The 26,486-nt window shown below is 36.7% G+C and overlaps 3 protein-coding genes and 1 pseudogene across 7 annotated transcripts; 3 read left to right on the top strand and 1 right to left on the bottom strand.

The window, feature by feature from the left end:
- Positions 1-5,554: 5,554 nt before the first annotated feature.
- Positions 5,555-7,415, top strand: LOC147564746 (syntaxin-related protein KNOLLE pseudogene; annotated as a pseudogene). The gene is made up of 2 exons (XR_015228099.1): positions 5,555-5,916; positions 6,235-7,415. The product of XR_015228099.1 is annotated as a syntaxin-related protein KNOLLE pseudogene (transcript).
- Positions 7,416-8,774: 1,359 nt separating this feature from the next.
- Positions 8,775-15,002, top strand: LOC147564745 (uncharacterized). Of its 2 annotated transcripts, none has more exons than XM_086649787.1 (5): positions 8,775-8,931; positions 9,136-10,747; positions 10,820-13,294; positions 13,624-13,722; positions 14,794-15,002. In XM_086649787.1, the coding sequence occupies exons 2-3, from the start codon at positions 9,436-9,438 to the stop codon at positions 13,291-13,293; spliced, it is 3,786 nt and encodes a 1,261-aa protein (XP_086505913.1). In that variant the 5' UTR covers positions 8,775-8,931; positions 9,136-9,435; the 3' UTR covers position 13,294; positions 13,624-13,722; positions 14,794-15,002. The 2 variants fall into 2 exon arrangements, with proteins under 2 accessions (XP_086505913.1, XP_086505909.1); XM_086649783.1 differs by having other exon boundaries at positions 9,045-10,747.
- A 1,815-nt stretch (positions 15,003-16,817) lies between these two features.
- Positions 16,818-22,986, top strand: LOC147564744 (uncharacterized). Of its 2 annotated transcripts, none has more exons than XR_015228098.1 (10): positions 16,818-18,228; positions 18,801-19,010; positions 19,189-19,467; positions 19,835-19,869; positions 19,959-20,033; positions 20,238-20,388; positions 20,475-21,109; positions 21,222-21,896; positions 22,008-22,284; positions 22,559-22,986. XR_015228098.1 is itself a non-coding variant. In XM_086649774.1 (10 exons), exons 1-9 carry the CDS (start codon positions 18,153-18,155, stop codon positions 22,240-22,242), a joined length of 2,349 nt encoding a protein of 782 aa, XP_086505900.1. In that variant the 5' UTR covers positions 17,522-18,152; the 3' UTR covers positions 22,243-22,284; positions 22,559-22,986. The 2 variants fall into 2 exon arrangements, 1 of the variants encoding a protein (XP_086505900.1); XM_086649774.1 differs by having other exon boundaries at positions 17,522-18,228; positions 22,030-22,284.
- A 1,772-nt stretch (positions 22,987-24,758) lies between these two features.
- Positions 24,759-26,411, bottom strand: LOC147564743 (small ribosomal subunit protein uS12). Of its 2 annotated transcripts, XM_086649768.1 has the most exons (4): positions 26,156-26,411; positions 25,459-25,614; positions 25,214-25,340; positions 24,759-25,104 (listed from the first exon to the last, which is right to left on the bottom strand). In XM_086649768.1, the coding sequence occupies exons 1-4, from the start codon at positions 26,158-26,160 to the stop codon at positions 24,964-24,966; spliced, it is 429 nt and encodes a 142-aa protein (XP_086505894.1). In that variant the 5' UTR covers positions 26,161-26,411; the 3' UTR covers positions 24,759-24,963. The 2 variants fall into 2 exon arrangements, with proteins under 2 accessions (XP_086505894.1, XP_086505892.1); XM_086649766.1 differs by lacking the exon at positions 26,156-26,411 and having other exon boundaries at positions 25,459-25,625.
- Between the last annotated feature and the right edge of the window lie 75 nt (positions 26,412-26,486).

Here is a 26,486-nt window from a genome sequence, read left to right as displayed (position 1 = left end):
AGAATCAGAATAGTTAGGTTTTATAGCCTTATATGAACCAAGGCTTGTTGTTCAACATTTAAATCCCATTTAAGCAAATCCGTGAAATTAAAGACGACCGGACAAAATTTAATAGTGTGGTCAATACGTCCACAAGAAATACAGAAACGAGGAAGACGTTCAAACCGGAGTTCAATAGCAATCAGTTTTGTTTTCGAAAAAGTAAGGTTTACTACTTTCGGAAGTTTTTGACTCAGATTAAAGGGTTAATTCCGTTTTAGCCCCCGATTTGTGACCAACTGGCCGTTTTGGCCCCGAATTGTGTCCGGCAGTTCGTTTTGGCCCCAAAAAATTCCTAAATGGCCCCAAATTTTTTCAACCTCCCAATTCTACCCCCATGGCATTTCTGTAATTATTTATTTTTTCTTTTTTTTTGGGCCAAAACGAACTGCCGGACACAATTCGGGGCCAAAACGGCCAGTTGGTCACAAATCGGGGGCTAAAACGGAATTAACCCCAGATTAAATTCAATTTTCACTCTACCATAAACACTCCACCGAGTGGCATCATCTGGTGTAGTCGGTATGTAATTCCCAAATGAACCCGCTAATCTATTAACCGTAGTACTACTTAGTAGACCCATAGGTATACCATCCATTTGAACCCAGAAACTAGCCGTATCAAATGTGTGTTGTTCTGGAGCAAGATGAACATTGCATTCCTTTAAAACAACCACTTCGTCAGCAATAGTCCACGGAGAACTCTCTAGTGCGAGCCCTAGTTCACTTGTGGTTGCAAAACGAATCAGAAACTTGTTATCTTGAAATTCTGTTAAAGAAAATCTATTCGGTCCATGAATAACCCGGGATAGTCGGATCATAGCCTGACTAATATCCATCTTTTTAGAACCAAAAAATTTTAGAACACCCCTTTTATTATTTTCCTGGAACGAACTAGCCAGATCAGTCCCTTCAACCGTAGTCGGAGGCAAGTCTTCTGTAGTTAAGGTAGCAAAATGATGGAGGAGTTGAGTATTAGGAGAATCCATGATTGATGAAGGAGGAAGATTATAAAAACTGAGAAGGATAGTGATTGAAGATGAAAAGAGACATAATCTCATGATGAAATGCTCCTTAAGAGCCACTGTAAATACGATGAAAAACTGAAAAATTCAAAATTAAACTGCTGTAACCGCACGAAACCGCTAGAGGAGGCTGAAAACTAGGATCGGTAACTGCCCTTTAATGGCGACGCCACCTAAAACGGAGAAAGGAAAGTAAAGTTTCCACTCGGCTCTTTCTCTCTCTTCAAAAACCGTTCATAAATTGTTAATACTACAAATGGACAAACAAATTCGTCAAACGAAAAATTGGATTGATTTTTTTAAAAAGGGAAATCGAAGTATTATTTATGAAACAAACACGATTACAAAACTTGAAAGAGATAATACTCCCATGAAAAAACAAAAATCACAATCAAATTTAAACCAGTTTCCTCCATTATGTGTCTTCGACAGCGGGCATCCTTCTCCGTAGTAAGAGGAAAAGAGAGATACTTCGAAGAACAAGATGTCAAGGCAGTTGTCTACTATCTGATCCAATAAAGACCACCACTTCAAGACCAAATAACATTCGAACCGCACCAGTAGAGCGAGATGGAAACAGAAAATCAAAACTTTAGCAAAGTCCTGTGAATTCTTTAAAGCGGAACTCGAAGGTTCCAAAGTTACCCCCAGTATTCTCTAGACAAAGAAATCATATCCCACCACAATCGATAATAATTATAATTGGATACCTGAAAATTAGGGTTGCTAGCGAAGTCCAAGCTGAAAGACTTAGGAAAGCTAGTTAGAAACTGCAGTCGAGCTGCAAAGGGTGATTGGTGAAACCGAGAACCAAGACTGGTAAAAAATGATGTCAGAGTTGAGACTAAGTAACAAAGCTAAACGAAATAGAAGGGACCTTACTCTGTTTTGAATGAGCCAATAACAGTTTACGGGGATCAAAAGGTTTACCCAAAACAGATGAGAACCAACCCCTTTTTAGTTCCCCTGGGTCAAAAGGGGTGCCCCCAAAATAAGCTAACTGGTTCCGGCTCAAGAAATATTATAGAACAAAGTTATGGAACAGGGCCAGCAAGGGAAAAAACCACCAGTTATATTAAGATGAAAGAAACACGTGTCAGCAAGTAGTAATATAGGATCATGTTGCTGGACACGTGTTTTGTTGTCGGAATTCCACCGGCTCTCTCCATCAACACCGGAGATAGAGAAACTACAGATCATGGATTCATGGTAATAATAGTCAAATAAGTGCAAAAAAGTATGGTTCCATAATCCGTCAAAAACTATATAGGTTGTGTTAGATCTGATATATAAAAACTGAAAAAGGCAAGATAGATCTAGGGAAGAAGTGAAAAGAATTCTAAGCAATCACCCACTCAAATGAGATGCAAGTCATTTAAAGGATGCCTAGCCATTGCTCCCGATTAAACGAAACTTGATTCACGAATCTAGGGTGTACACGAGCCGAGCTCTTAACGAGTTGCTCGAGCTCGGCTCGACTATTGCTCGTGCTCGACTCGAATATTAAAGAGCACGAGCTTAACAAGAAAACAAATCGAAAAAGATTGATAAACGAAGATTTGAAGTCCTTGAGTTCAAAGGATGGATGTTTATTAGGGATTTCTAACAAACCCGGCATGTTTGGCGCGCGGGAATGACGTGGGAATGGAATGTGATTTCCGGGAATCACATTCCAGATTATTGTTTGGCTTGCGAAAAAGGTGTGGGCCCGAGAATGTGACTCCCTCAAAAAGGGGTAATAGCAAATCCAGGGGGAGGTGGGTTTGTGATTCCCATTCCCTCGGAATCACATATATTAATATTTATTGACAAATATATCCTTCACAAAATATTGAATTATCAATTTTTCTTTTTTTTTTGTAGGATTTGGTATTAATAAGTATTATTTATGTTTATGAACAAAATTTAATTTTAGATAAATTTCTATTTAGGTTTACGAACAAAATTTTATTTTAGATAAATTTTTATTAAGATATTTATTTATTGTCTTTAAATTCTAACCCTTTGATGTATCGTGTTATTTTTTCATATCTACGAATTTGAAAAAATAATACTAATTTTAATATATTACAAAGTTGATGCGTATATTTTATGCTAAAAAAAAAAGTTGATGTGTATTTCATGTAGTTTCAGTAAAGGTAAAAGTGAACTTTTACAAATATTTACATTTCTATTCCTATACGAACCAAACACCTAATTAGGAATATGTCAGGAATCAAATTCCCATTCCTTGTCAAACCAAACATCAAACTACAGTAATCTGATTCCCAGGAATTACGTTACAGGAATGTGATGTTAAGAAAAATAACCTAATTAACTTGTTCAGGAATACGAAGATAAACGATGTGAAAGTAAAAGTAAAGACACCAAGATTATTTAACGTGGCAAAAAACCCCTCCAAACTAGAAGGTAAAAAACCACGGGACCTAGTCCAAAATTCTTCCACTATGATTAAATAATGGGTTACACAACTCTTCACCAAACCTATGGTGGATAAACTGAACAAAGAAACAAAGAAATAGAAATCTCTTACTCCTTAGGATTTGAACAAATCCTAGATTCCTAAAGGTTGAAGAAGATAACCACAAACTAAATTGCTTCACAAGATTAATAATCTTCTTTTCTTCAAACCAATATTCTGCTCTTTCAATCTCTCTTGAAAGAACCACTTCAGAAATCTCTCTTTCTCTGACTTCTCTTTGTTCTGGAAGTTGTTGTTTCATCTCTCTTGTCTCTCTCTAACCTGAGAAGATATATCTGAGAGGATTCTCTTGTAACTCTCCCAACTGGGAGGATACTCTCTAACCTGAAAGTATGAATAATTTCTTCCCTTTCATTCTCTATTTATAATGATAAATAAGGAGGTATTCTACTAGAAATAAGATTTCTTTTTAGGTTAGAAATAGAAACTTCTATTTCTCCCTAAATAAGGAATAAGGGAAATCCTATTCTAACTAGGAATCCTTTTTATATAAGGAGGGACCCCAACATTTGATTCCCAGGAATCACATTCCATTCCCGCGTGTCAAACATGGCCTAAAGATACGAGAAGGATCAAGACAAGTCATGTTCTGATCTTGGTAGAAAATGGTTTAAATCTATTTTCTCTCTCTAAAAGTTAGAGACAGAAGCCCTTGATTTTGATTCATGTGACAATAGTAATATTTTAGAGAGAGAAAAAATAAATGAAGCTTAACAAGACGATGATATACTCGATTTCTTTCTCGATTTGAATGGATAACCAAAGCGTTGAAACCTTGTCAAACGAATTTATTTTGATACACTAGTCTGAAATATTTTTTAATAAAAAAACATATAAGTTTGTTCGTAACACATTACGGTGAGAAACGAAAAATATATTTAGAAACGATTGTGTATTCGAGTTAAACAAAATAAGATTTTGTCTAATACATTATGATCGTTTGTGGTATATTATGAACAATCGTAATGCATCTGAAAGTTCATGGATTTTGCAAATTTATAAGCAGAACCATATTTTGGTCAGGAAAAAGTCGAATTTGGACACTATGATGGTTTTTTTGCTACATACTTTTTGCCTAAACTAAGATTAATCCAATAAAATCTGGATTAATTATCTATTTTGACCAAATCATGAGTAATAGTCCATTGTGACACAAAACATATTTTACACTATTTTTTTTTAATTTCGCTACAATAAATATGTATTTTATTCTATAAAGATATTTTTATTGGACGAAGGAATGAATTAATGAGTTATTCAGATTTATGATTCTCAGGATTCATGAGTCCAAATGATTATTTGTGTATTTGGTAACTAATAAGAACCATACAATCTACTTTTTTGAGAAATGGATTAGGATATCGTCATTACAAGTCATCGATATATCATCAAGATGTGATAAACATGATAATAACCGCCTAAGTTAACAAATAATTAAAGGAGCCTAAAGCCCAACAACATAGAGCCTAAAGGCCGACAAACTTATTATAGTTTATACCTTTAATAAACTAAATTCAATAATTATGGATTTCACCTCCTCTGATTACGACCTCTAGGATTTTTTATTTAAATGCTTCTTTAAATATTATTTTTTTGAAAAATCGTTTCTCCCAATAACCCTATTTTCCGAAAAAATACGGATTTTTGAAAAACAGTTTTCGAAAAAAAAATAGAATGTTGAAAAACATTATTTTTGAAAAATACTATTTTGTAGAAAAAATGTGTTTCCAACAATATCTTTTCTGGGGTTGATCTTAAGTTTACAATTTGAGTGTAATAATCCAAAATCTTAACAAATCTTTAAGAGTAGGGTGAGATTTTAAGCATCTTAAAGATTCTAACAAATAGTCAACATTACCCAAGTGGTGCAATGTGTTGACATAATATCCAAAATCTAATGTTGTTGGGCTTTAGACCATAGTTTAGTTGGACTACAGGCCCGTTCTTTGAATTCGGCAGTTTCGTGCTTATTAATGCTAATATAATGATTAACGTAGATCGTAGTATGCATCAATAGCAGGATAAGTATTTTGCAATGGAACATAAAGGAATCGACCGTTACTGGTAAGTCATCACCTGATCAATATATCCGTTTTGATGTATTTCCAACGGCTATTTCCCTCTTGTTGAATCCGTGGGTAGTATTTGATAGATCCCATTATTTCTGTTCTCACTCTATTCTCTCAGGCATTTCCAGTACATTCCTCCATTTCTTCTTCCCGTCCTCTAGAGAGAGAGAGAGAGAGAGAGAGAGAGAGAGAGGGACTTTCAACTAGCTAGAGAGAGAAACTTGCTGAACTTTCCGATCGATGTTAAAGAAGCTGAAATTGATAACAAGCCAATTAGCAATTTCTCAGTTGATCCATATAAAGTAAGTAGTTTCAGTTCCTTAGTTTCCATTGAACAATTTCTTTACTGTTTTCTTTTCTAACTTTCAATCTTTAATTGAGTTTCTTATTCTAGATTCATTTTAACGGTTTAGTTTCAACTTAGAGAGAGAAAGTGAAAGGATTTCTTATTCTGTAGTTATTTCTCTGCTTCATCTACTTTTAAGTTCTTTCAGAAATGAGAATTAGGGTTTCAACTTAGACAGAGAAATTGAAAGAGGGTTTTTTTCTTAATCCCAAATGTCAGTGGCATTGGATTAGATTCTAATTCACTGAATTATAATGTTGATGATGATGAACAGGGTTACTGTGTTCCTATTTGGGGAATCTCAAAATGAATGACCTAATGACAAAATCATTTGCCAACTATGTGAATCTAAAGAAAGAAGCCATGAAAGATCTTGAAGCTGGACTTGATGAATCTGCAAATAACCTAGAAATGGGATCAATAACCCCACACCAAATGGATCCTAATCTGACCCAATTCTTAGAGGAAGCAGAAAAGGTAAAAGAAGAAATGGAATCAATCAAAGGCATATTGAGGAAATTGGAAGAAGCCAATGAAGAGAGCAAATCTTTGCACAAACCAGAAACCCTAAAATCTATCCGAAATCGAGTTAACAATGATATATTGAGTGTATTGAAAAAGGCTAAAACCATTAGGACTCGTATCGAAGACATGGATCGAGCCAATGTATCTAATCGAAGACTCTCGGGCTACAAAGAAGGAAGTCCAATTGATCGGGCTAGAACATCGGTTACTAACGGGCTTAGAAACAAACTTAAGGAACTAATGTTAGATTTTCAAGGTCTAAGGCAGAAGATAATGTCGGAATACAAAGAAACAGTCGAAAGGCGATATTTCACAGTGACAGGTGAATACCCTGAGGAAGAAACGATCGAAAAGATTATATCGAATGGAGATTATGGTGGTGAGAATTTTATGAGGAAAGCAATTCAAGAACATGGAAGAGGGAAAGTACTTGAAACTGTGGTGGAAATAAAAGATAGGTATAATGCAGCTAAAGAGATAGAGAAAAGCTTGCTTGAACTTCACCAAGTTTTCTTGGATATGGCTTTAATGGTGGAAACTCAAGGTGAACAAATGGATAATATTGAACATCATGTCTTTAATGCTTCACATTATGTTAAAGATGGAACTAAGAACCTTCAAACAGCTAAGGGTTATCAGAGAAGTAATCGAAAATGGATGTGTTTTGGGTTGATTTTACTTCTTATTGTCGTACTTCTTATCGTTATCCCGATTGTAACTAGTTTCAGGAACTCCTAAATCAGCCATAGTTGAGTGATTGAGTCTAGTGTTATACTTGTGTCTAAGTAGGAATAATAGACGGCATAAAATTTCAATCAGCCCTCTTATGTTTGCTTTGAGTGAATTTAGGTGTGTTTTGATTCACTTTTGTGAGTTCAAACATTTTATCAAGATATAGCTTTTGAATCAAATAATGCACATGTCTTCACCTGTGGTTTATTGCAATGTGATTTTTATCGAAGAATTCTAGAACATATATGCTTTTGACAAGCGCCCACAATATAAGGTGGTTGTGCAACAGACTATAGCCAATGAATTGAATGGAAAGAGTGACCGTGGTTGTGCAACAGACTTTATCTAATGAACTGAATGGAAAGAGCCACCACCCAAAATAAAGTGATTTTACGACAAAAAAAATACTAGAATGTAGGTTCTTGTGACGGAGCATAATGGCTACTGGAATAATGAAGAAACACTTGTATTGTACCCTAAACCTGAAGCGTTAAAACAATGAAGAGAGACTTGTATTATTGCTAATTTCGTTATAAGGACTTCTTATTAATGCAATTAATCAATAGTTTATGTCGAGAATGAATCTACAATATGAATGTCAAGGATGATGGAGCTAGGATACACGAATAATAAGAGTGTAGTTAAATGATTTTGCACGATACTGTCTACCATAGTACCATAGGCTCAATAAGGATAATATAAGAAGCAAAAATTGTTTTGATAATGCATCTGTTTGGGTCTAATCCCATTTTATCTAACAATGCAATCATACCAAATGAAATAGAAATATTCTTAACAACTCGCTCCTTAAAACAAATTTATGAGGATGTGGACTATTCTTATTGTATGTGTGTTCAAAATGAACGTCCCAAAATTGAACTTGTCTAATTAGTAATGTGAATTTGCTAAGCTATGCAAAAGATGGTAATGGTGGTGGTGGGCGTCCAAAGTGGGTGCTCGAGGTGAAGGGGAATGGTGAATTAAGATATTTACATGAAATTTGAACTTGTCTAATCAGTTATGTGAATTGTTAGGATATGCAAAAAAATTACAGTGGTGGTGGGGGCCAAGGCGGCTTAGAGGTTGAGAATAGTGGTGAACAAAAATATTTTTACGAGCTACTACTAGCAGGTGCCGGACAAAATTTGAATGGGACGTAGAGGAAACTAAATTTGAATGGAAACCATTAAAAGAAAGAAATAAATTGCTAAAGTTGATGTACGATCAATTTACGGTGTATTTGGATGAAGGAATCATGAAATCCGTACGATCAATTTATGATGTATTTGGACGAAAGAATCATGAATCCGTACATTACGGATTCAGTTTCCAAATATTTTCCTTGCTTTCTTAACTAGTAAGAATTCTAGGATTCATAATTATTTTTCATCTTTTATTTTCCAAATCGTCAACCATTGATCGAAATAATTTTAAAAAATCGAAGATAATCTAACGGTTCAATGTTGAAAATTTCGGTCCACCCTAGGTCAGATTCTTAGAACTTCCATATCCAACGTAGTAATATATGTACTCTTGTTTTAGCTTTCGATAAAAGTAAAACGAAGGACAAAAAGGTAGGGGGTGGGATTTCAGATTTCTTCGTCTAATTTCGGATTCCAATTTTTTTTCTTTTCTTTCTCTTCCATGCCTTCACTTCTCATCATCTTTCACCGATTACTTTCCATCATCTTTGCTCCTCAATAATCTAAACCAGGTACTGACTTTCTCTCTCTAGAATGAAATTAGGGTTTACCTTTTTTTAGATCTATCTTTACTATTTAACCTCGTAATTCTTCACAAAAGATTTTATTCATATTTGATTGTTAGGGTTTTTTTTTTCTCCATGTCTACAAATCTTTCAACTACTACTGAAAAACTTGACTTGAGTTTATCTGATTCTGTTCCTATCGAGGATCAGAACGAGGTTTCTAGAGTTAGTATAACTGAATCTTCTGTCAAGATCAGTGTTTCTGTTACTGAAATTTCATCAAATGAGGTTAAGGTTACTAGTGAAGGAGAAAGTCTTGTAGAAAATTTGCGTAAAAGTTCTGATCTTCTTGTGGAAGGGAATTTGGGCGAAGAGGTTGGAGCAGTTCTTGATGATTCTGTATTGCCTGAAGTAGGGCAAAGTGAAATTGACGTTGTAAAGGAGAGTTTGGGGGTTAGTAGTATAACATTAGTTGAGAAAATAGAAGTTGTTCGAGAGGAATTTGAGGTTATGGAGAAGGAGGAGGTTTCAGATGGGAAAAATGAAGTTTCAGAAATCAGTAATATGGAAGAAAATGTATCTTGTGTTGGAAAAGATGGAAGCTTTATAGATACTTCAAGTAGAGAAAGCAAAGAGAGTATACAAGAAGAAAAACGAGATGACGAAAATCGGTGCTCTGAAGTAGAGACAGTGGATGGAAGAACAGGTCCTCATTCAAATGGGGATTTTGATAAAGGGGCAGTTATTACTGAATCTTTAGTTGAGCAAGTCCATGTTTCCGAGGGAGGTGAAGTTGCCAATATGGATACTGAAGAAGTTCTGGAAATGAGGGAAGTAGTTTCAGGAGCTGTTGATTTGGGTGAAAATTTGTCTGCTCCACAAAAATCTCAGGCACCGGGGGAAGAAAGCACAGTATCTCATGGACATTTTGAGAATACTTTTGTAGTAGATGAGAAGCAAGAAACAGTTCCCCAAGTATCTAAAGCACTTTCTAGTCAATCTGAGGAAAATGAGAAATTGGATCCAGATACTGTTGAGGAGAATCCTAACAAAGGGGTTTGTGTTACAGTAGATTCAATCTTTTCTACTGAGAGTCAGGAAACCAGAATTGAGATTGCAGAGGCAGGGGAATCAAGGGTGATCAATGAATTACAGGAAGATGTTAGCATGGCAATTCCTTCTAATGAAGCTCATGTATTGGGTGAGAGCACAGGATCTAGTCCAAATAAAGATCTGCCTCGCGAAAATGATACTTCCGCGCAAGCTAAAAAACAAGATACTGATGCCGAAGTAGCTGAAGCTCATGTATCGGAAGATACAGAGATGGAAACTAGAATTGAAGTTGCAAACAAAGAGAGTTCCATACATGAAGGAAAACAAGAGATGGCTGCCGAAGTACCCGAGACTGTTTCTAACCAGGTGTCTAGAGATACTGCCAAAGAAAACTTAATTGAGGATGATTATGTGCTAGTAGATTCAGATTTATTACCTGGGATCTCTAAAGAATCTCAAGCCACAGGTTCACGTGTTGCAAGTTTTGTAGCTACAAGCTCTTTGTTGGATGTAAAGTCAGTTTCAGTGGTTGTAGCTACTGATGTTCGCGCTCCGGAATGTGAAATTACAATGATAAGCAACGAGGAGGTTCCTAAGGAGAAGGATGATATTTCAGGAACTGGAGTCTTGGATGAGAAGGTTTATATCTCAGAGGAAGATCAAGAGGCCGAGACGGTCTCACGTCATGCCGAGGATCACACAAAAATAAATTGTGGTACTGTAGATTCAGGCCCGATTGATATGGTCGTTCACGAATCTCAGGCTACAGGTGAAACTAATTTTCTGCTTTGCAACTCAGCCCCATGAAGGTCAAGATTCTAAAAGTATGACTTTCTTGCAGGTGGTTATCAGGAATCGGAGGTTCAAGTCCATGCATCTGTACTACCCGAAGACCGAAACGTGGAAACTCATGTCTCTGATGTTAATACTTCCCCTGGAATGGTGAATCAAACTGCTGAAACTGTAGTTACAACAGAGCCTGCAGGTGGGTCCTCCGCAGCAGAGCGATGTCAAGTTATGGATTCTCATTTTTCTCTCGGTAATCCAGATAATGATTTGAGTTGCGACGATGAGGTTGTCAGGGATATTACTCCTGCAGATGACTCTCATGGAAAAGGAGATGAAACTAAAGAGTCAGAAAGTGAAAGAACTTTTACTTTGGATTGCGTAGATGACGATCTTGAAGATGCCGAGAGCATGGAGCAACAACCTCTTAAAACTGAAGTGCTTAACTCTGAAATTACTGCTAGGTACCTCTTGGAACTGGGAAATGAAGGAGAGTTCTCTATTTCTGACTTAGTCTGGGGTAAAGTACGGAGCCATCCTTGGTGGCCTGGACAGATATTCAATTCATCTGATGCATCTGATCAGGCAATGAAGTATCATAAGAAAGACAACTATTTGGTAGCATATTTTGGGGATCAAACATTTGCTTGGAATGAAGCTTCAGCAATGAAATCCTTCCGGGCACACTTCTCACAGATGGAAAAACAAAACAGTACAGAAGCATTCCGAGATGCTGTTAATGGTGCCTTAAATGAAGTTCGTAGACGGGTAGAGTTAGGGATGAGCTGCTCTTGTACACCAGAAGAAGCCTATGCAGACTTAAAATTTCAGATTGTAGAAAACCCTGGGATACGGGAAGAAGCTAGGGAAAGACATACAGTGGTGGATAAATATCTGAGCGGGACTTCTTTCCGACCTGATAACCTTGTTCAGTATATTAAAGATTTAGCACTGAATCCACGAGGTGGTGGAGATAGACTTGAACTTTTGGTAGCTCAGTCTCAAATCATGGCTTTCTATCGTTCGAAGGGAGTTTTTCGGTTGCCCGAGTTTCACATGTACAATGGTTTATCAGAAAGCAATCTAGACCTTTTACCCTTAGGAGACAGAAATAATTCTGAAGAAGCTGATGAGTTCGCAACTCCGTTTTCTGAGAACCAAGATCGAACGCCCTCTATAGGAGTTAAGCAGAAAAATCAAGACATCACTTATCATAAACGTAAACGTAGTCCAGATGATTATTTCTCTACTAGTTGGAAAGAGAGAAGCTTGTCAGATTTAATGGCTGGGAAAAATAATGGCCATAGTCTTGCTGAACCTGGATCTCCTGCTCCACAATCTTTTAAGGTTGGAGATTGCATCCGTAGAATTGCGAGCAAACTTACTGGGGCGCCTCCAATCCTCAAATCCGGCGGTGACAGTTCTCTTCAAACTCATGAAAAGTCAAACAAAAAAGAGGTCACCGTTCCGAAGGAATACTCTTCTCCAGATGAGATGCTTTCACAACTCTGTTTAGCGGCAAGAGATCCATTGAAAGGGTACAGTTTTCTGACTGATATACTCAGTTTCTTCACTGATTTTAGAAATTCAATCAGCTCAGAGTCTTCCAGTTCATCGAGGCACAAGAAGTCTGAAAAAATCGGTGTTAATAACAGAAAAGCACTCAGCTCAAAGATCAGCTCTGCTGAAACATTTGACTTTGAGGACACAGGTGATGCTTATTGGACTGACAGAATTGTCCAGAGCAATTCAGATGAAGAGCCAGTAGTGAAGAAACGCAACAGGAAAGAAAAAACTGAGATCCAGAGGATTTCAGATGAAGAACCAGTAGTCAAGAGTCGCAAGAGGAAAGCAAAAACTGAGATTCAGGCAACTCCACAACCCACACATTATCATCCACCGATTGCCTATAAAGTGCAAAATCCTGACGGTTCATATACTTTGCCATCTAAGAAATCGTCAGGCAATAACCAGAAGAGGAAAATGGAGGGCGTTGATCCACAAAATTTATTTCAGGATAGTAGTGATCATGATCGATCAGTGAAGAAACAGTCTAACAGTTCTAAGAAGAGGAAAAGTGAATTGCAGAACACCATAAGTAACACGGACGATGATCAGTTGACTTATTTTGATCTAGGTCAAGAGATGAGTCTTGTCGATCCTTTTGCCCCAGCTGCATTATTATTGAGTTTTAGTGATTCAAAATCTGTTCCTTCAGAGGCAAATCTGAATAAGATACTTCGTCGGTTTGGACCTTTGAAGGAATCTGAAACAGAAGTAGAGAGGAGCTCAAACACAGCAATGGTTGTTTTCAAGACGCGCAATGATGCAGAAGTAGCTTGTAGTAGTGCTGAGAAATTTAATATATTTGGACCAGTGAGTGTCAGCTATCGACTAAGCGAGTTCCCACTACCAGCACCTGAACCTTCTCTTCCTTCCACCCCTCAAGCCCCAGAAGATACAATACCTCTGGAAGAGAACGAGATTGATGGTTCAATGCTGGGGCTGGATTTTCCAATGGAAACTTAAGGTATCTTCACTTCTATACTGTAAATTGTTTTTATTATTATGAAATTTTACTCGAGTGAATTCCGTGATCCCTTCTGGATAATGCTTGTTTTAGTAACTGCATTAGTGACACTAGATTATGCGTAACTTGCACGAAATTAGGTATTATTTATCTGGCCCCTTTATGTATATCGTAGTGTAGGTCACTTGCTATTATAATTCAGTTAGGTTTACTGGTTCAATAATGTATTGTTGGCGGATGTGTCCTTAGTTGCACCAGCTAGTGCCAGAAAAACAACTCCCTTCATTTTTGTCCCGGACTTGTGATTGCAATGTTTGCTCAAAATGCAGGTTTGCAGTCTATTAGGTTAACAGAGAAGTTTCAGAAAACAACGCAAAATTTGGATGCTGTCAGCATGAAACGACTTACTCAATGAGCTACCGAAGAAGGTAAGCAGATTCTAGATCTAGCTATCTTTTATCTTTTGTTCCTGTCGACATTTCATCTCCTTTTCTCTTTTTGTTTTTGTATATCAATCACAATCACAATCACAATCACAATCACAATCGGTCACTGTCCTTGAATATCATGTGCTTCACTACTTCAAAAAGTGGTGGAAGGTTGATGTAACGGCCGTCTGAACACTAGCCATGTTGTCATCAATTTTACGCACTACCAAGGTCCAGTAGCTTAGTTCAACATAGTAGTACAAGGTTCTTCCTTGGCATGGGCCACCCCCACTTGTACTTCTCCACCTGATCAATATAGGAGCCAAAACACCCAAAAGGCCTAGCGGATACCGAAGACAACTCTCATTTTATAACCAAGGTTAGGGAGGTCTCTCCAAGCAATTTGGGACTAAGTGCCATCACATGAAGCTTCCATTTCACACCAGGCACCACCACTTAAGAGAGTCGTCTTGGCCTCTGATACTAGATGCTGTAACACCAGTCTTATGTAGTGAGACTAAGTGGCTTCACATGAAGCTTCCATTTCACACCAGCCACGACCACTTGAAAGTGTCTTCGCCTCTGATACTAGTTGGTGTAACACTAGTCTTATCACTAAATATATTATCATTGTCTCCTTGATTTAGAGTTTAGGCACCACACAGTCTAGTTTTGTGTATGTACAAGGTGCTTGCCTGGCACGGGCCCTGCCCTATACTACCCCAGACTAATCTAGATGCCAAACCAACCCCATGCGTAAGACAATGTGTTATGTTATAACCAAGGTCTGGAAGGCCTAAACAACAATAAGTGCCTTACACATGAAACTTCAATTTTAGCGAATCTCAGGAAATTAGGAGTCTAGTTTAACCTCTTGGATTGTTCAATTTAAGTTATTTAGACGAAGTCATTCATCAATTAATTTAATATCGCATGTTTATGTCCTAAAGTCTTTGTTTGTATACAACAAATTGTAATTGGGTCATGGAGATTCAATTTCTTTTTTCGTTCATTTAACATTGTTGATGAATCCAATTTATTCTGCAGTTCTAAAAACATTCACTTGAACAGGTTTTTTTTCGAATGGAGAAGCTAGAGTACTAGATCGGAAGACCGAGTTGGTGTATGTAACATTTGGCTTAGTATGTATGATAAGAACATAATGTAGTTTTCTTTGTCAAAAGTTTACAGTTTACCCTTTTCTGCTGAACTTAGAAGACCCATTAGTAAGTTAGTAGCTGGGATGAAATGATTTTAATGGAAACATTTATTCTCTTAAATGGTATCATTACATTATCACTGTCATCATTCATCAACTATGGGAAGCTCGATGTGTACAGGCGGAGTGACCGATCTGTACATACAACTCTCTCACATGAGGGTTGTAGGTGGTACTGAGTAGTCTAACGGTTTGGTCCGTGCCCAGCCGACCAGACTTTCTATCAACTATTTTTGGTACACACTGCACAATACGTATGTCTGTAAATCATTATTAGACTTTGTTGAAGACCTGACTTCTGTGTGTTTGTTCGTATGGAATATTGATTGGGTTTTTCATCTTTGATTTGGAGAAGCTCTCTCCATTGTAATTTGTGGGAAAAACATGAAGTGTAAGTTTGTGGTGGACATGGACTTGGCCTTACTGCAGATTCTGTTATATGGGAACGTGCCTTTTGAGAGTTTGTAAACCATCAAAGACTCGGTAAGGAAGGTTGCTAAGTGGATGCCACGATGTTGTTATTTGAGGGGAGTGTCTAAAGGTGCCTCTCAGTCCGAGGGATTTTTCATCCCCAAATCTTACGAATCTCGATTCTTTCCTCTAGGGTGTTTTCATCTCCAAATATATGGTTGGTTTCTTCATCCTCAAATCTAGGGTTTCTTCATCTCAACAAAATTTAGAAACCTTAAATTGAAGATTACTTGCTTTTGATTTCTTCAAGCTTGAGGACCTTAAACTCATTTCTCATGGTGATTAGCTTCTAGCTTGTACCATCTACATCCTTATTTATTTCTAGGTTTACCAACTTTCATGAAAGAGGATTATTGGCAAATGCAATCTTGGAGTACAAAAAAGTTACGACCTGCATTAAAAACGTTCTCTATGTAAAGAAGAAAACGATAAAATAAAAAAAGATAGCGAAAGAAGATGTTGAGAAAAGGAAAGAGAAAACGAAGAACGTGTAAATTCAAGTGAATTAGAAAAAGTAGTTTGTCACACCTAAATTTTTTAATCCAACTTGTAATGTTGGCGGAGGTAAATTCAATTATCAAATAAAAGAAGTATCTTCAAAGCATTTCTGTTACAAATATAATTTTTTTTGTTGAAAGCTGTAACAATTACTCTAAAGACCCTCAAATTTATGAGGCGAACAGTTAGGAATTTGGAGAAAATTTTCTCCCCAATAAAGAAATGCTAACAAAAGGAATATCAAAACCGTAATGTAATTCTAATGATTTGAAATTGTATTTTTTACAGATTTTTTTATGCTCTCTGGTGCATTAGGAGATACATCAAATGTCAATATATAATATTAAGGTTTTTGAGCTTACCCCCTCGTCACTAATTGGTAATTAAGTTACCCCCCTCAGTGATGGGTAATTGAGTTTAGCCGCTTAGATTTATTATTTTTGACAAAAACACAAAGGTTGTGTTTGGCGTACATGAAATAATTGCGACTACCAAGAGTAATTATTCCTCAATATAATTCGTATTAGTTATTTCACCTTACTTTATTGTTTGATTTGGCCGCGAATTTTATTAGTAAATATTTATTTTGTTTGTACATTATTTTAATAATTTTACTCTTACTTGCCAAACATTTCCTTACTAATTTTGGCAAAATTTCTAAATTCAAGGTAAGCTAAATTACCAATTATTAGAGGGGGTAAATTAATGATTAATTAGTATTGAGGGGGTAAACTCAAAAAACCCATAATATTTTTCTTATTTTTTTTTGAAACTAAGGGAACAAATTCCATTAATAAGTGATTGAATCACAATGTTTACATGGATGAATTCTTATTTCTCTCCTCTGAAAACTTCATGAGAGTTACATGCCTTTAAATGCAAAGTGCCTCATGAAGAGAAAGAAATTAGACTAGACACAGACACTATCCGGATCCTAAAGATCCGAGAAAAAGACCCTAAAGGTCTGACAAAAAGGATCCTAAAGATCCGTGAAAGGAGACCTTAAAGGTCTGATTAAAAGCAAATTACAACAATAATAATTGAAATACAAATTAAGAAAATACTAAATTTACATCCCCTTCGTTTTCGCCGGAAAACCGCCGCCGGAAAATCACTGTCATCACCGGATAACCGTTACCATCGTAGAAAAAACCGTCGTCATCACCGGAAGGAATAATCAACTTAGCAAGTCTCAACGAGTCAATTCCTTCTTATTTGTTATTGTTGAAAGTGATTTCTTGTTTTTTCCACCCAGATCTTCATTGTTAATCATATACAAACCATAACCAAAGTCATCTCCACCCTTCGCCGGAAAAGTCTACCAGATCTGAAGCACTCCACCACCATCACATCGACAGACAACCCAATCGCACCAAAGATCACTCGAAACCAGTAGATCTGAAATACTCCACCACTACCAGATCTTGCATGATCTAATAACCCACCGCGAACAGATTTATAGTAAAATCAAGAGAGAGTGAGAGGGGAAAGGGATTTAAATGGTTTACTAGACTGAAAATCGGAGAAAAAGAGACGGGGTTTGATAACGAGAGAAGATGGAAGAGGAACAAAGAGAGAGAGGAATAGAGGGAAAGAGAGGTGTAACCCTCGCCGGATCTGGCGAGGGTTACACTAAAACTACAATAAGAACGAAGAAGAAGAAAGTTGAAGAGAGAGAGAGACTAGAGAGAGAAGGAGCGGTTTCTTTTCAGGAATTAATCGTATCTATTAAAAAAATAATGTTTTTCCTATTAACACAGTCTATCTGGGCAGGTTAAGACACCAAATATGTAAGTGAAATCCTACATGCGAATGGACTTCTGTTTGACAAGAATTAGTGACGTCCAGATTTATTGTAGATGCGACTGGATGTTACATAGTAGATGCGTAACCAAGTGGCAAGTGGCAGTTGTCGTGGGTCAAAAAAGGAAACCGTGCCAATGGGATATTTCAAGATCCCGCTCCTCCTTGAATTTTTAATTTGGGAGGTCAGAAATGAAATTCCTCCAAATTCGTCATCTTCCATAAACAAACAAAAAATAGCCGTTTTAAACCTAACAGATATACGTATAGTTTCCGACAACTTCGTCTCTCTAAATAGAATTCAAATTTCCCTTTTTCTCTCTCCTCAATTTTAATCGAGTTCAATTTCTTGTTTCAATCTTCAGATCTGATAATTTTCTTCTGAAAATTGTTCGATTCTGATTGAATTTTTCTATTTGAATCGAAGAAACGAGTGAGGATGGATTTAGATATGGACCCTTTTCGTTTGATTGATGTTTGTTCTGAAGATGATTGTCTTCTTTCTTCTCCTTCTGGTAATTCTTTCTCTCTATGTCTTTTTTATGATAATTGAATTTCGGTAATGAAGATTATTAGTTTCTCCCAGATAATAGGTTATTTATTTGCCATCTTCGATTTGTTTGGCTGATTTATACTTTTAGGGTTTGAGATGATTATTTTTACAAAGAAATATACTATTTTTCTTTTGATATGAAAAATGTACAGTACAATTCTTGAATCAAATTGAGAGCTAGAATTCTTCATTCACATTTCTAATCTGATTTTTGGTTGAACATAGAACTTAGAACCGATTAGGTTAATGATTTACCTCACACAAGGATTGGATTTGTGCAAATTGAGGTAAAGAGTGTAATTGTAATTGTTTGCGATAAGAATACTCAACGTCTTAAATTGGTCATTTTTACTTCTCGTAAATACCATCATGTTGATCTTGGATGCAACTTGCAAGCAGCTAATTTGATTTTCCATCGTTTCATTGCTTCTTCGAAGATGTTTCAGACTGTTTTTCATGGTTTCTACGTTCATTTTGTTTTTGGTTCTTGGTGGAATAGAGGTAAATGATTAATATGGGCTCAAATTCACACAGGGTTTTCAGAAAATCAAAATGAGGATGACTACTTCGACTTTTTGGAGGGAGAAGATGCTGAGGAGATGCAAGGCACAGAGCATCTCAGAGATCAAATTCATCAGCAGCCAGTATCATCTGAGCGCCTGGAAACAGAAATTCCTAGGAAAAATAGTGGGTGTAACTTGTGTAAAAGTTTAGCTTGGGATAAGGCGTTCTTCACGAATGAGGGTATACTTGTTTGAACATTTGATCTTCGTTTTCTATTCTAATGACACTCAGATGCCTTACCATACTATGTCCAATGATCCGAATAAACCATGATCTTCCATATAATGCTAATGACGAATAAGTGCATCTTCTCTTTATTCTTTATACATGAATATTTGTTATTTTGATAATTGCTTAGGTGTTCTGGATTCCGAGGAGTTGTCTGTTATAAAGAATGGAGCTAACAAGACCACTCCTTTTTCATTACCTAGCATTCAAGAAGGTATACGTACATCTGCAGATTCGAGCTCCACACTGGACAGTGATAGTTTGACACTGGAAAGCGGGGAGGTTGATTTGTTTGAAGATGTAAGAGCTTCCATTCAGAGATCCAGTAAAGCTTCCAAAGTGGATTCTTCAAGTAGTAAAAAAGTAATGGGAATACCTGGGCAGAAAAGGGCAGCATTGGGAGTATCAGGTTCAAGAAAGCTTCACATGAACTTAACTTGGGTGTTGTGTCTTTTACCTCTTAAAAGAGGGCTGAAAGCTGAATTGGTACATGAAACTATCCAATTCAGCTCTAAGATCCTTAAACTAAAAATGTCACTTGGGTAGATTCCTTGATCTGTACTGGTCACTTAAATCGATGAGACTATTAAAAAGGCGAGGATAATCTTTTACTTTTAGGATTGACTTTTCCTAGGAGATACCACATCAGACTCACCAAATAGTGAGTCTCCAACTCCCAATTGTTTGTAGTGATATAAGTTGTAAATGGACTTAAATCTTTGGATTCTATTTTAGACATGTTCTTATCATTAAACTAACAATTGTTATTCTCTCAGATTCAAAGAAGGCAGTGCTTCCTGCGCGGAAAGCAGTATGTTATTGTCATATTTGGTTTTTATTTCTAAATTTTTTGCACAGTAAAAAGTTAATAACTGAAGTCTTAATCTATGAAATATTCAGATGAAACCTGCAGTTGCTCCCAGGAAACAGAGTGTTACTACCAAGGAGATGATTAGTCGTCCATCAGTTGTACAGGTATATGTTAATTGAGTTCTTGGATCCATTTCATATAATTATTTCATTATGAATATGGCTCACGTTTGAATCACTCTGTATTAACCAGACCATGTTATTGTATTATTGATTGTTAATGATCTTTACGGTAGCGGCAAATTGTTTGAAAGTCAACAGATTAAATTATTTTATACTTATCTTGTTTACTGTTACTTACTTTCAAAGCCTGCTCCAAGAAGTGGAGAGCCCAATACCTCATGTCTGAAGCCACCCAAGATATCAGGCAGGGCCAATCCAAACTTAGCCGAACCATCCAAAACGACTTCTGTTGCTGCCAACCGTATCAAAGTTGATAACTCTGCAAAAGCTGCCTCGGGTAAAAAGAAATTTCATACATCCAGAAGAATTTCTTTGCATATTATAGTGCGAATTGACTAGTTTAATTTCTGCTTAATATAACAGTTGCTGGCAAGGGTGGAATTGTTGCTGCGCCTAAGAAGCCCACTTCAGTTCGGTCTAGTATTTCTTCTAGGCTCTCGGGACTCCCAAAATCTTCTCTGGGTCCTTCCCCTTCTGCTACAAATATGAAGTCAAATGGTTCTTGTTCTTCATATAGCGCATCTGGCAGCACTTCATCTGATTCGAGTGCTAAATCCCCCTTGAAGTCTGTGAGAAGCAAGGTTGCCTCCAAGAGTGTTATCCCTGTTTCTGGTTCAACCCTCCGATCTTCCCTGAGAATGCCATCAAGAAACAAAATTAAGCCTGAAAATTCTCGTCTTTCAGCATACCTGAAGTCCATCCCAAAGCCGAACGTTACTTCGATCATATCACCTGCAAGCTCAATTGATGGTTTGTCTTCTGAATCCTCTTCATCAACTTCTACTGTGAATCCGGGGCCCAATGATTTCAAGGCAAATGCTGGTATTAATTCTCCTCAGAGAGGACGCGTGAACGTTGGCACAGATTCTCCTCGAAAAAGATCTTCTTTAGGCAGAGATAGTCCTGCTTCTCAAGCTTCAAACCCTTCACAAGTCTCTAAAAGCTTTAAACCTTCAGGTCTTCGAATGCCATCACCAAAGATTGGATTTTTTGATGCGGTTGGTATTATTTTCTGTTTATTTTTTTTAGTTAATATCTTCATTTAACTTCTTACTTTCTGTCATCTGTTCCATAAACATGACGATTCTAAGTTAATTATATTTGTTTCAGGACAAAACGCTAGTACATACTCCCACTAGCAGTTCACAATCTCCTTCTGGCGCACGGAGTGGTTTATCAAAAGCTGGACCTAGAACTCTTACCCTCAAAGAAGAAACCGTGAAAACAAAGGCTAGCAAGCTCCAGCCTGAAAGAACTGTAAGAAGTTCTGACGTCATTAAACTAGATGCTCAAGGAGCCAAAGTCGTAGCAACAAAAAATCCTGTCTCTTCTGAAGAACTTCGTCAAATATCCACAGATTCGACAAAGTTAACTTGTGTATCAGAACTTGTTAACGAGTCATCTTCAGGGACCAGCAGAGAGACACAATTTGCGAGTAGGTCAATTTCAGAGATGCCAAATGCAGAGACAGTTCAGGATTTTGTCTTGAGTACAGGATTATGTACCCGAGATAACACGGCGCTTGAGAATGATATTGTTATCTCGTTTTGCAAAGAAGATGGACCTCAGATTTCTACTGAACTAACTGATTGTCATAGAAACGTTATGAACTTATCTAAGATGCCAGGTGAAAAGACTTCAGATGATCAAAGGCATCTGAAGAATGACCTGCATTTACTCCACAAAGGCAACGAAAAGGAAAATTATTCTGGTTCTGATGATCAAGTGAACGATTTGATTAGACAAATGGCAGCTGTAGATCTGAACGTAGACGTTGTGAAAGAGGTAATTGTGAAGGACTCATCTCTACCTCAGTTTGATCATTGATAGTTTGATCATTGATGCCATTAACATACATGATGTTTGTAATCCAATGTTAACTTCTCCCAATTTCAGCGAATTTCTTGTTCATGGCCAGGAGGAGGATCTTCAAAAGACTTCATTGAAGCATAACCGGCCCTGCCTTTCTCCTAACCCAACGAAAGTTCCATCGAGCACACGTGTTCCTTTGGCAGACAATGTTTCTTTCTGCAATAAGAGTGTGTGCTTTGAGTCTGCATCAGAATCAACCATTGATATCTCACCATCAAAGGTTGCTTTGCCAGAACGCATACAGAAAGAAGACAGTTAACTTGTTGTAGTTCTCCAGTAGCTACGGTCTTCTTATTTCAAGGTAAGCTAATTTCTTGAAGATTCTTAAATTTTATGCAGTTCTGAGCATTGCCTTTAGGTAAACAGACCCATGATGGGAATAATAATGAATTGTTTTCTGAAATATATGTGCATCTCCAGCGTTGGGTTTGCAGTTCCAAAATGGAAGGACCTCTCTTTTACTTCTGGAAGTCTGGGATAATGTTTAGAGTAGGGATGAAATAGAAAACTTTACTCTATGTAACTTATGATTTCTTATGAATTTCTAAGTGTGTTCCTGCCCGTTCCTATTGTAGCCTTACAGTACAAGAAGGAAAGAATGATCAAATGTGTACTTGCGAAGACTTCAAGTCAAGAGATGGTGAATTCCAGTAGGACAAGCTTCTGGTTTGCCTCTGAAGAACTCACTTATCTATAAAGATGGTATGGATGAGTGACCTGCACAGTTTTGCTGGGGAGTAAGGCTACAAAATTAAGAGAAAATGGAGGACAGTGGAGTAAATCTTGTAGGATATAAAGTATCAGGCAGAGTTTGTTTTTTTTTTTTTAGTCATATTTCAGTATACTTGTTTTCATGCGACTCAAATGCCTTATTTAGGCTAATTTTGTGTCCATATGAATAAGGAGAGTAAGATTCAAAGATTTTTTTTTTTTTTGAGTTAAACCTGAATTTCATTCATAAGTTGGATATCAATCCAGAACATTACATGGTTGAGATTTTAAACTCCTCTGAGTACAACATGAGAGTTACATAAATAAAGTACAATACATATATAGCTTCTAAATGTAAGAAGGAAAGGGAGTAACAAGCCAAAAAGTAAATGAAAGGGAGATGCTAGAGTGCCCAGTTTTATTGTACTAAAGCATAAGTAGAAATCACAAACCAAGTGGAGAAATGGAGATCGTGCAAGTCTGTCATACTGAATTTGTAAAAACAATCACGAACTCTTTTTTCTTGCACTTGCAATCGGTTGGATATGTAGACTATGGATTGATAGTTAGATGCCTAATTGTTATAATTTCCGTACTTGTTTAAATAAGCAATCGTCGATCTTCATCAATGGACGAATCGTGGTGCCATACTATTCATGACAAACTACCAAATCGTCGATCTTCATCAATGGACGAGACATCAGTCTTCATCAATGGACGGGTCACCTTAAGAAACCACCACCTTTACCCACTTCCTCCTCCCTCAATGACAATTGAAAACGGTTAGGGAGATGGTTATTATAGAACTTTATTATGAATATAAATGTTCTACGAGATTTTGTACGCACAATCTTCGTGGTCCATATATGGGCTGTGCAAAAACGCAAAAACGCAAAAACAAGGAAGATAAACAAAGGATTTTTGAGTGAAAGGTCCAATTTTTGGGGGGTAAAACCAAAATAAATCCAACCTTGCCAAAAAATGAGTTTCCAATCCAAATGTCAGGACAGCTCATTGTTTCCTGATTTTTTTTTTATCTCCCTCTTGCCCTTGGACGGGACATGCTGACGTTTTCTGACAAAAAAAACTGGATGGTAAATAAAATAATTTTCCGTACACAAAAGAATTCAAATTTTCAATTTTTTTTGAAAATTCAAACGAAATTTCAAATTCCCGCCCAGTAAACCATCTCTTCCTGGTAAATAAAATAATTTCCAAGAAAATTCAAATTTTCAAAATTTTTAGAAAATTTGAAACGAAATTTCAAATTCCCGCCCAGCAAACCATCTCTTCCCGGTAAATAAAATAATTTCCCGTACACAATAAAATTCAAATTTTAATGAAAATTTGAAATTTTCAAACGAAATTTCAAACCGGTACAAAAGTGTCTAGTACAGAAGAAAATTTCCGGTAAATAAAATAATTTCTCGGTCACAAGAAAATTCCCGGTACAAAAGTGTCTAGTACAGAAGAAAATTTCCAGTAAATAAAATAATTTCCCGGTGCGTCAGACAATTTTTCAAAAAAATTTCGTTTCCCGAGAATTTTTCGGTGGCAATTCCGTAAATTTCTGAACAATACAGATTCTGATGGGCGGGGTTGTCGGATTCTTTTTCAGAAAAAAATCGTTTCCCGAGAAAATTTCGATGGCAATTTTGTAATTTCCGATGACATGAACCATAAATACTTTGTTTTTCAAGGACCATTTCGTCATTTTTTTCCCCAACCTGACTCTTTGGAACTGCTTTTTCATTTTTTTTAGCTAAGTTGAAAATCTTCTCAAGACAGCAATGTAACAGTTGTAACAGTTCAGGAAGAAAATGGTTTCTTCTCAACAGAAAATAGTATGCAACCTACAACACTTGAACTGTTACTTGGAACAGCCATTGTTCTTGTCATAACTGTTTCTATTCCGTCATACAAGTTGCTTATAAACAACTTTCCATCTTCTATACATACCTAGGGTAACTAGAAGTGGATTATACAAAATCAGTCATCAATATGACTGACAAAAATTTCAGAGAGAATCAGAGCCAAAATAAACGTAAATTAGGTAAACAAGACTTGATGAAAACGTAATTAAGGGAGAGCTTAAATGTGTTTTTGGTTGCATCAAAAGGTAACTCTCAAGTTCAATATAGAAAAAAATTGCAGAAACTTTCAGATAATCCTAAATAGTTAGATGGAAGTAACATTCTAGAACAAAAAAGAAATAGAAAAATGGGAGAAACTGGTAGGAGAATGCTAACATTTTCTGAACTAGATATGTTTAAGACCTAGGCTTCTCCTTCTTCTCCTTGAACAAAGCCAATAGAGAGACACCAGACACCTTCACAACCTTGAACCTAACTCCGGGAATATCTCCAACAGCATGTCCTTTACGTCCAAATCCAGCAATCAACACTTCGTCCTACAACAAGAAAGAAGTTATAGAGTTGAAGAGACTTATAACTTTTATTACTCTTTGATGCCGAAAGACTTCAACGTTGATTTGCCACTAGGGGTATGAAATGACTTACATTTTCTTCGATGTAGTTGAGGCAACCATCGTTGGGAACGAAAGCAGCGATCTTCTTCCCGTTCTTGATCAACTGAACTCGAGCACATTTTCGGATAGCAGAGTTAGGCTGCTTAGCCTCAATACCACTGTAAGATAACATCAAACATTGTTCAGTTTTTAACTAACAAGTTAGAGTCTTATGACTAAAAGCACCAAAAGAAAAATGCAAGTAACAAAAAGAGAATATATAAGTACTAGTCTTACATCTTCTCAAGAACAATTCCCTTAGCATGAGAAGAACCAGCAAATGGCTTCTTCCATTCATTTCCAAGGTGAGATTTCTTGTATGATTTGTCTGCCCACCTCTGTCGTCTACGATGAGATTTGAGCTTGCGACCAGCTCCCATACCACGTGTCTTCCTGTACAACATTCATATTTTCGTCAATAATTCTCTTAACGGAGTGTACAACTCAGTCTGGGAATAATGTGATATCAATAATTTTTCCAACAGAAAAATTCAAACACAGTCGCCTTCGACTTTCTAACCTAATCCCTTTTTTGCAATTTTCCTTTTTTCTGAGATAAATGACATCTAAGGCCACAACAGAATCAAAATAATGGCAATTATGAATCTAGTTCAGAAAATTTCATTACACAAATTAGAAAGTTGTTTTTCTTTTGCATCATTTAGAGATCCAGGGACAGTCTCAGGTACAATATATTCATAATCAAAAACGTAAACCCAGTACAGAAAATCAAATAAATGGTCCTAATGTCAGCTTGTAAGTTGAGTATCAAACACTAAATAGATCATTTAGAACATAAAATCAGATACTAGTAAAACCCTAGATTCTGGTTCAGATAAATAAAGTTAATCTACATTAAAAATGATTCGAAAGTGTTTTAATGACAAATATGAGATGAAAACATTGAAAGATGAAAAGGGTTTATGTTTCTTACCCCATGATTGCTGATGTGAGAAGAGATTCTCCGAGAACAACTGTTGAAGAGAAGCAGAGACGAAGAAGAACCCTAGAACTAGAAAGCCGTCTAAAGAAACCCTAACCCCATACATCTTAGTATTTATTTGGACATCATGTACTACTAGGTTGAGTTTACGACAATGGGCTTGTTTTTCATTTATATTACGTTTATGTCCTTATTATATCCAACTCAGGTTGGGCTTCCAATTTAATGGGTTTAGGGCCAACAAGAAAGTGGGCTGTCGTCGTAAACGTACTTGTGCAGATATACCTATTCTATCTAGGTTTCTGATAGAAGCACCCGACCT

This window comes from Eschscholzia californica, unplaced genomic scaffold (assembly GCF_041429995.1).
Source record: "Eschscholzia californica isolate CP2 unplaced genomic scaffold, dmEscCali1.0.p SCAF_1, whole genome shotgun sequence".
NCBI classification, from domain to species: Eukaryota; Viridiplantae; Streptophyta; class Magnoliopsida; order Ranunculales; family Papaveraceae; genus Eschscholzia; species Eschscholzia californica.
The sequence above is the reverse complement of the archived record's forward strand: the minus strand, read 5'-3'. Positions and strand labels throughout refer to the sequence as shown.

Coding starts and splice junctions, on each gene's coding strand:
- LOC147564745 (XM_086649783.1), top strand. CDS start 9,061: ATGTCTACAAATCTTTCAACTACTACTGAAAAACTTGACTTGAGTTTA. Junction 10,748..10,819: donor TCACGAATCTCAGGCTACAG/GTGAAACTAATT, acceptor ACTTTCTTGCAG/GTGGTTATCAGGAATCGGAG.
- LOC147564744 (XM_086649774.1), top strand. CDS start 18,153: ATGGATTTAGATATGGACCCTTTTCGTTTGATTGATGTTTGTTCTGAA. Junction 20,034..20,237: donor GTCGTCCATCAGTTGTACAG/GTATATGTTAAT, acceptor TTACTTTCAAAG/CCTGCTCCAAGAAGTGGAGA. Junction 21,897..22,029: donor ACGTAGACGTTGTGAAAGAG/GTAATTGTGAAG, acceptor GTTCATGGCCAG/GAGGAGGATCTTCAAAAGAC.
- LOC147564743 (XM_086649766.1), bottom strand. CDS start 25,625: ATGTTGTACAGGAAGACACGTGGTATGGGAGCTGGTCGCAAGCTCAAA. Junction 25,341..25,458: donor GGAATTGTTCTTGAGAAGAT/GTAAGACTAGTA, acceptor GTTATCTTACAG/TGGTATTGAGGCTAAGCAGC. Junction 25,105..25,213: donor TCAACTACATCGAAGAAAAT/GTAAGTCATTTC, acceptor TTCTTGTTGTAG/GACGAAGTGTTGATTGCTGG.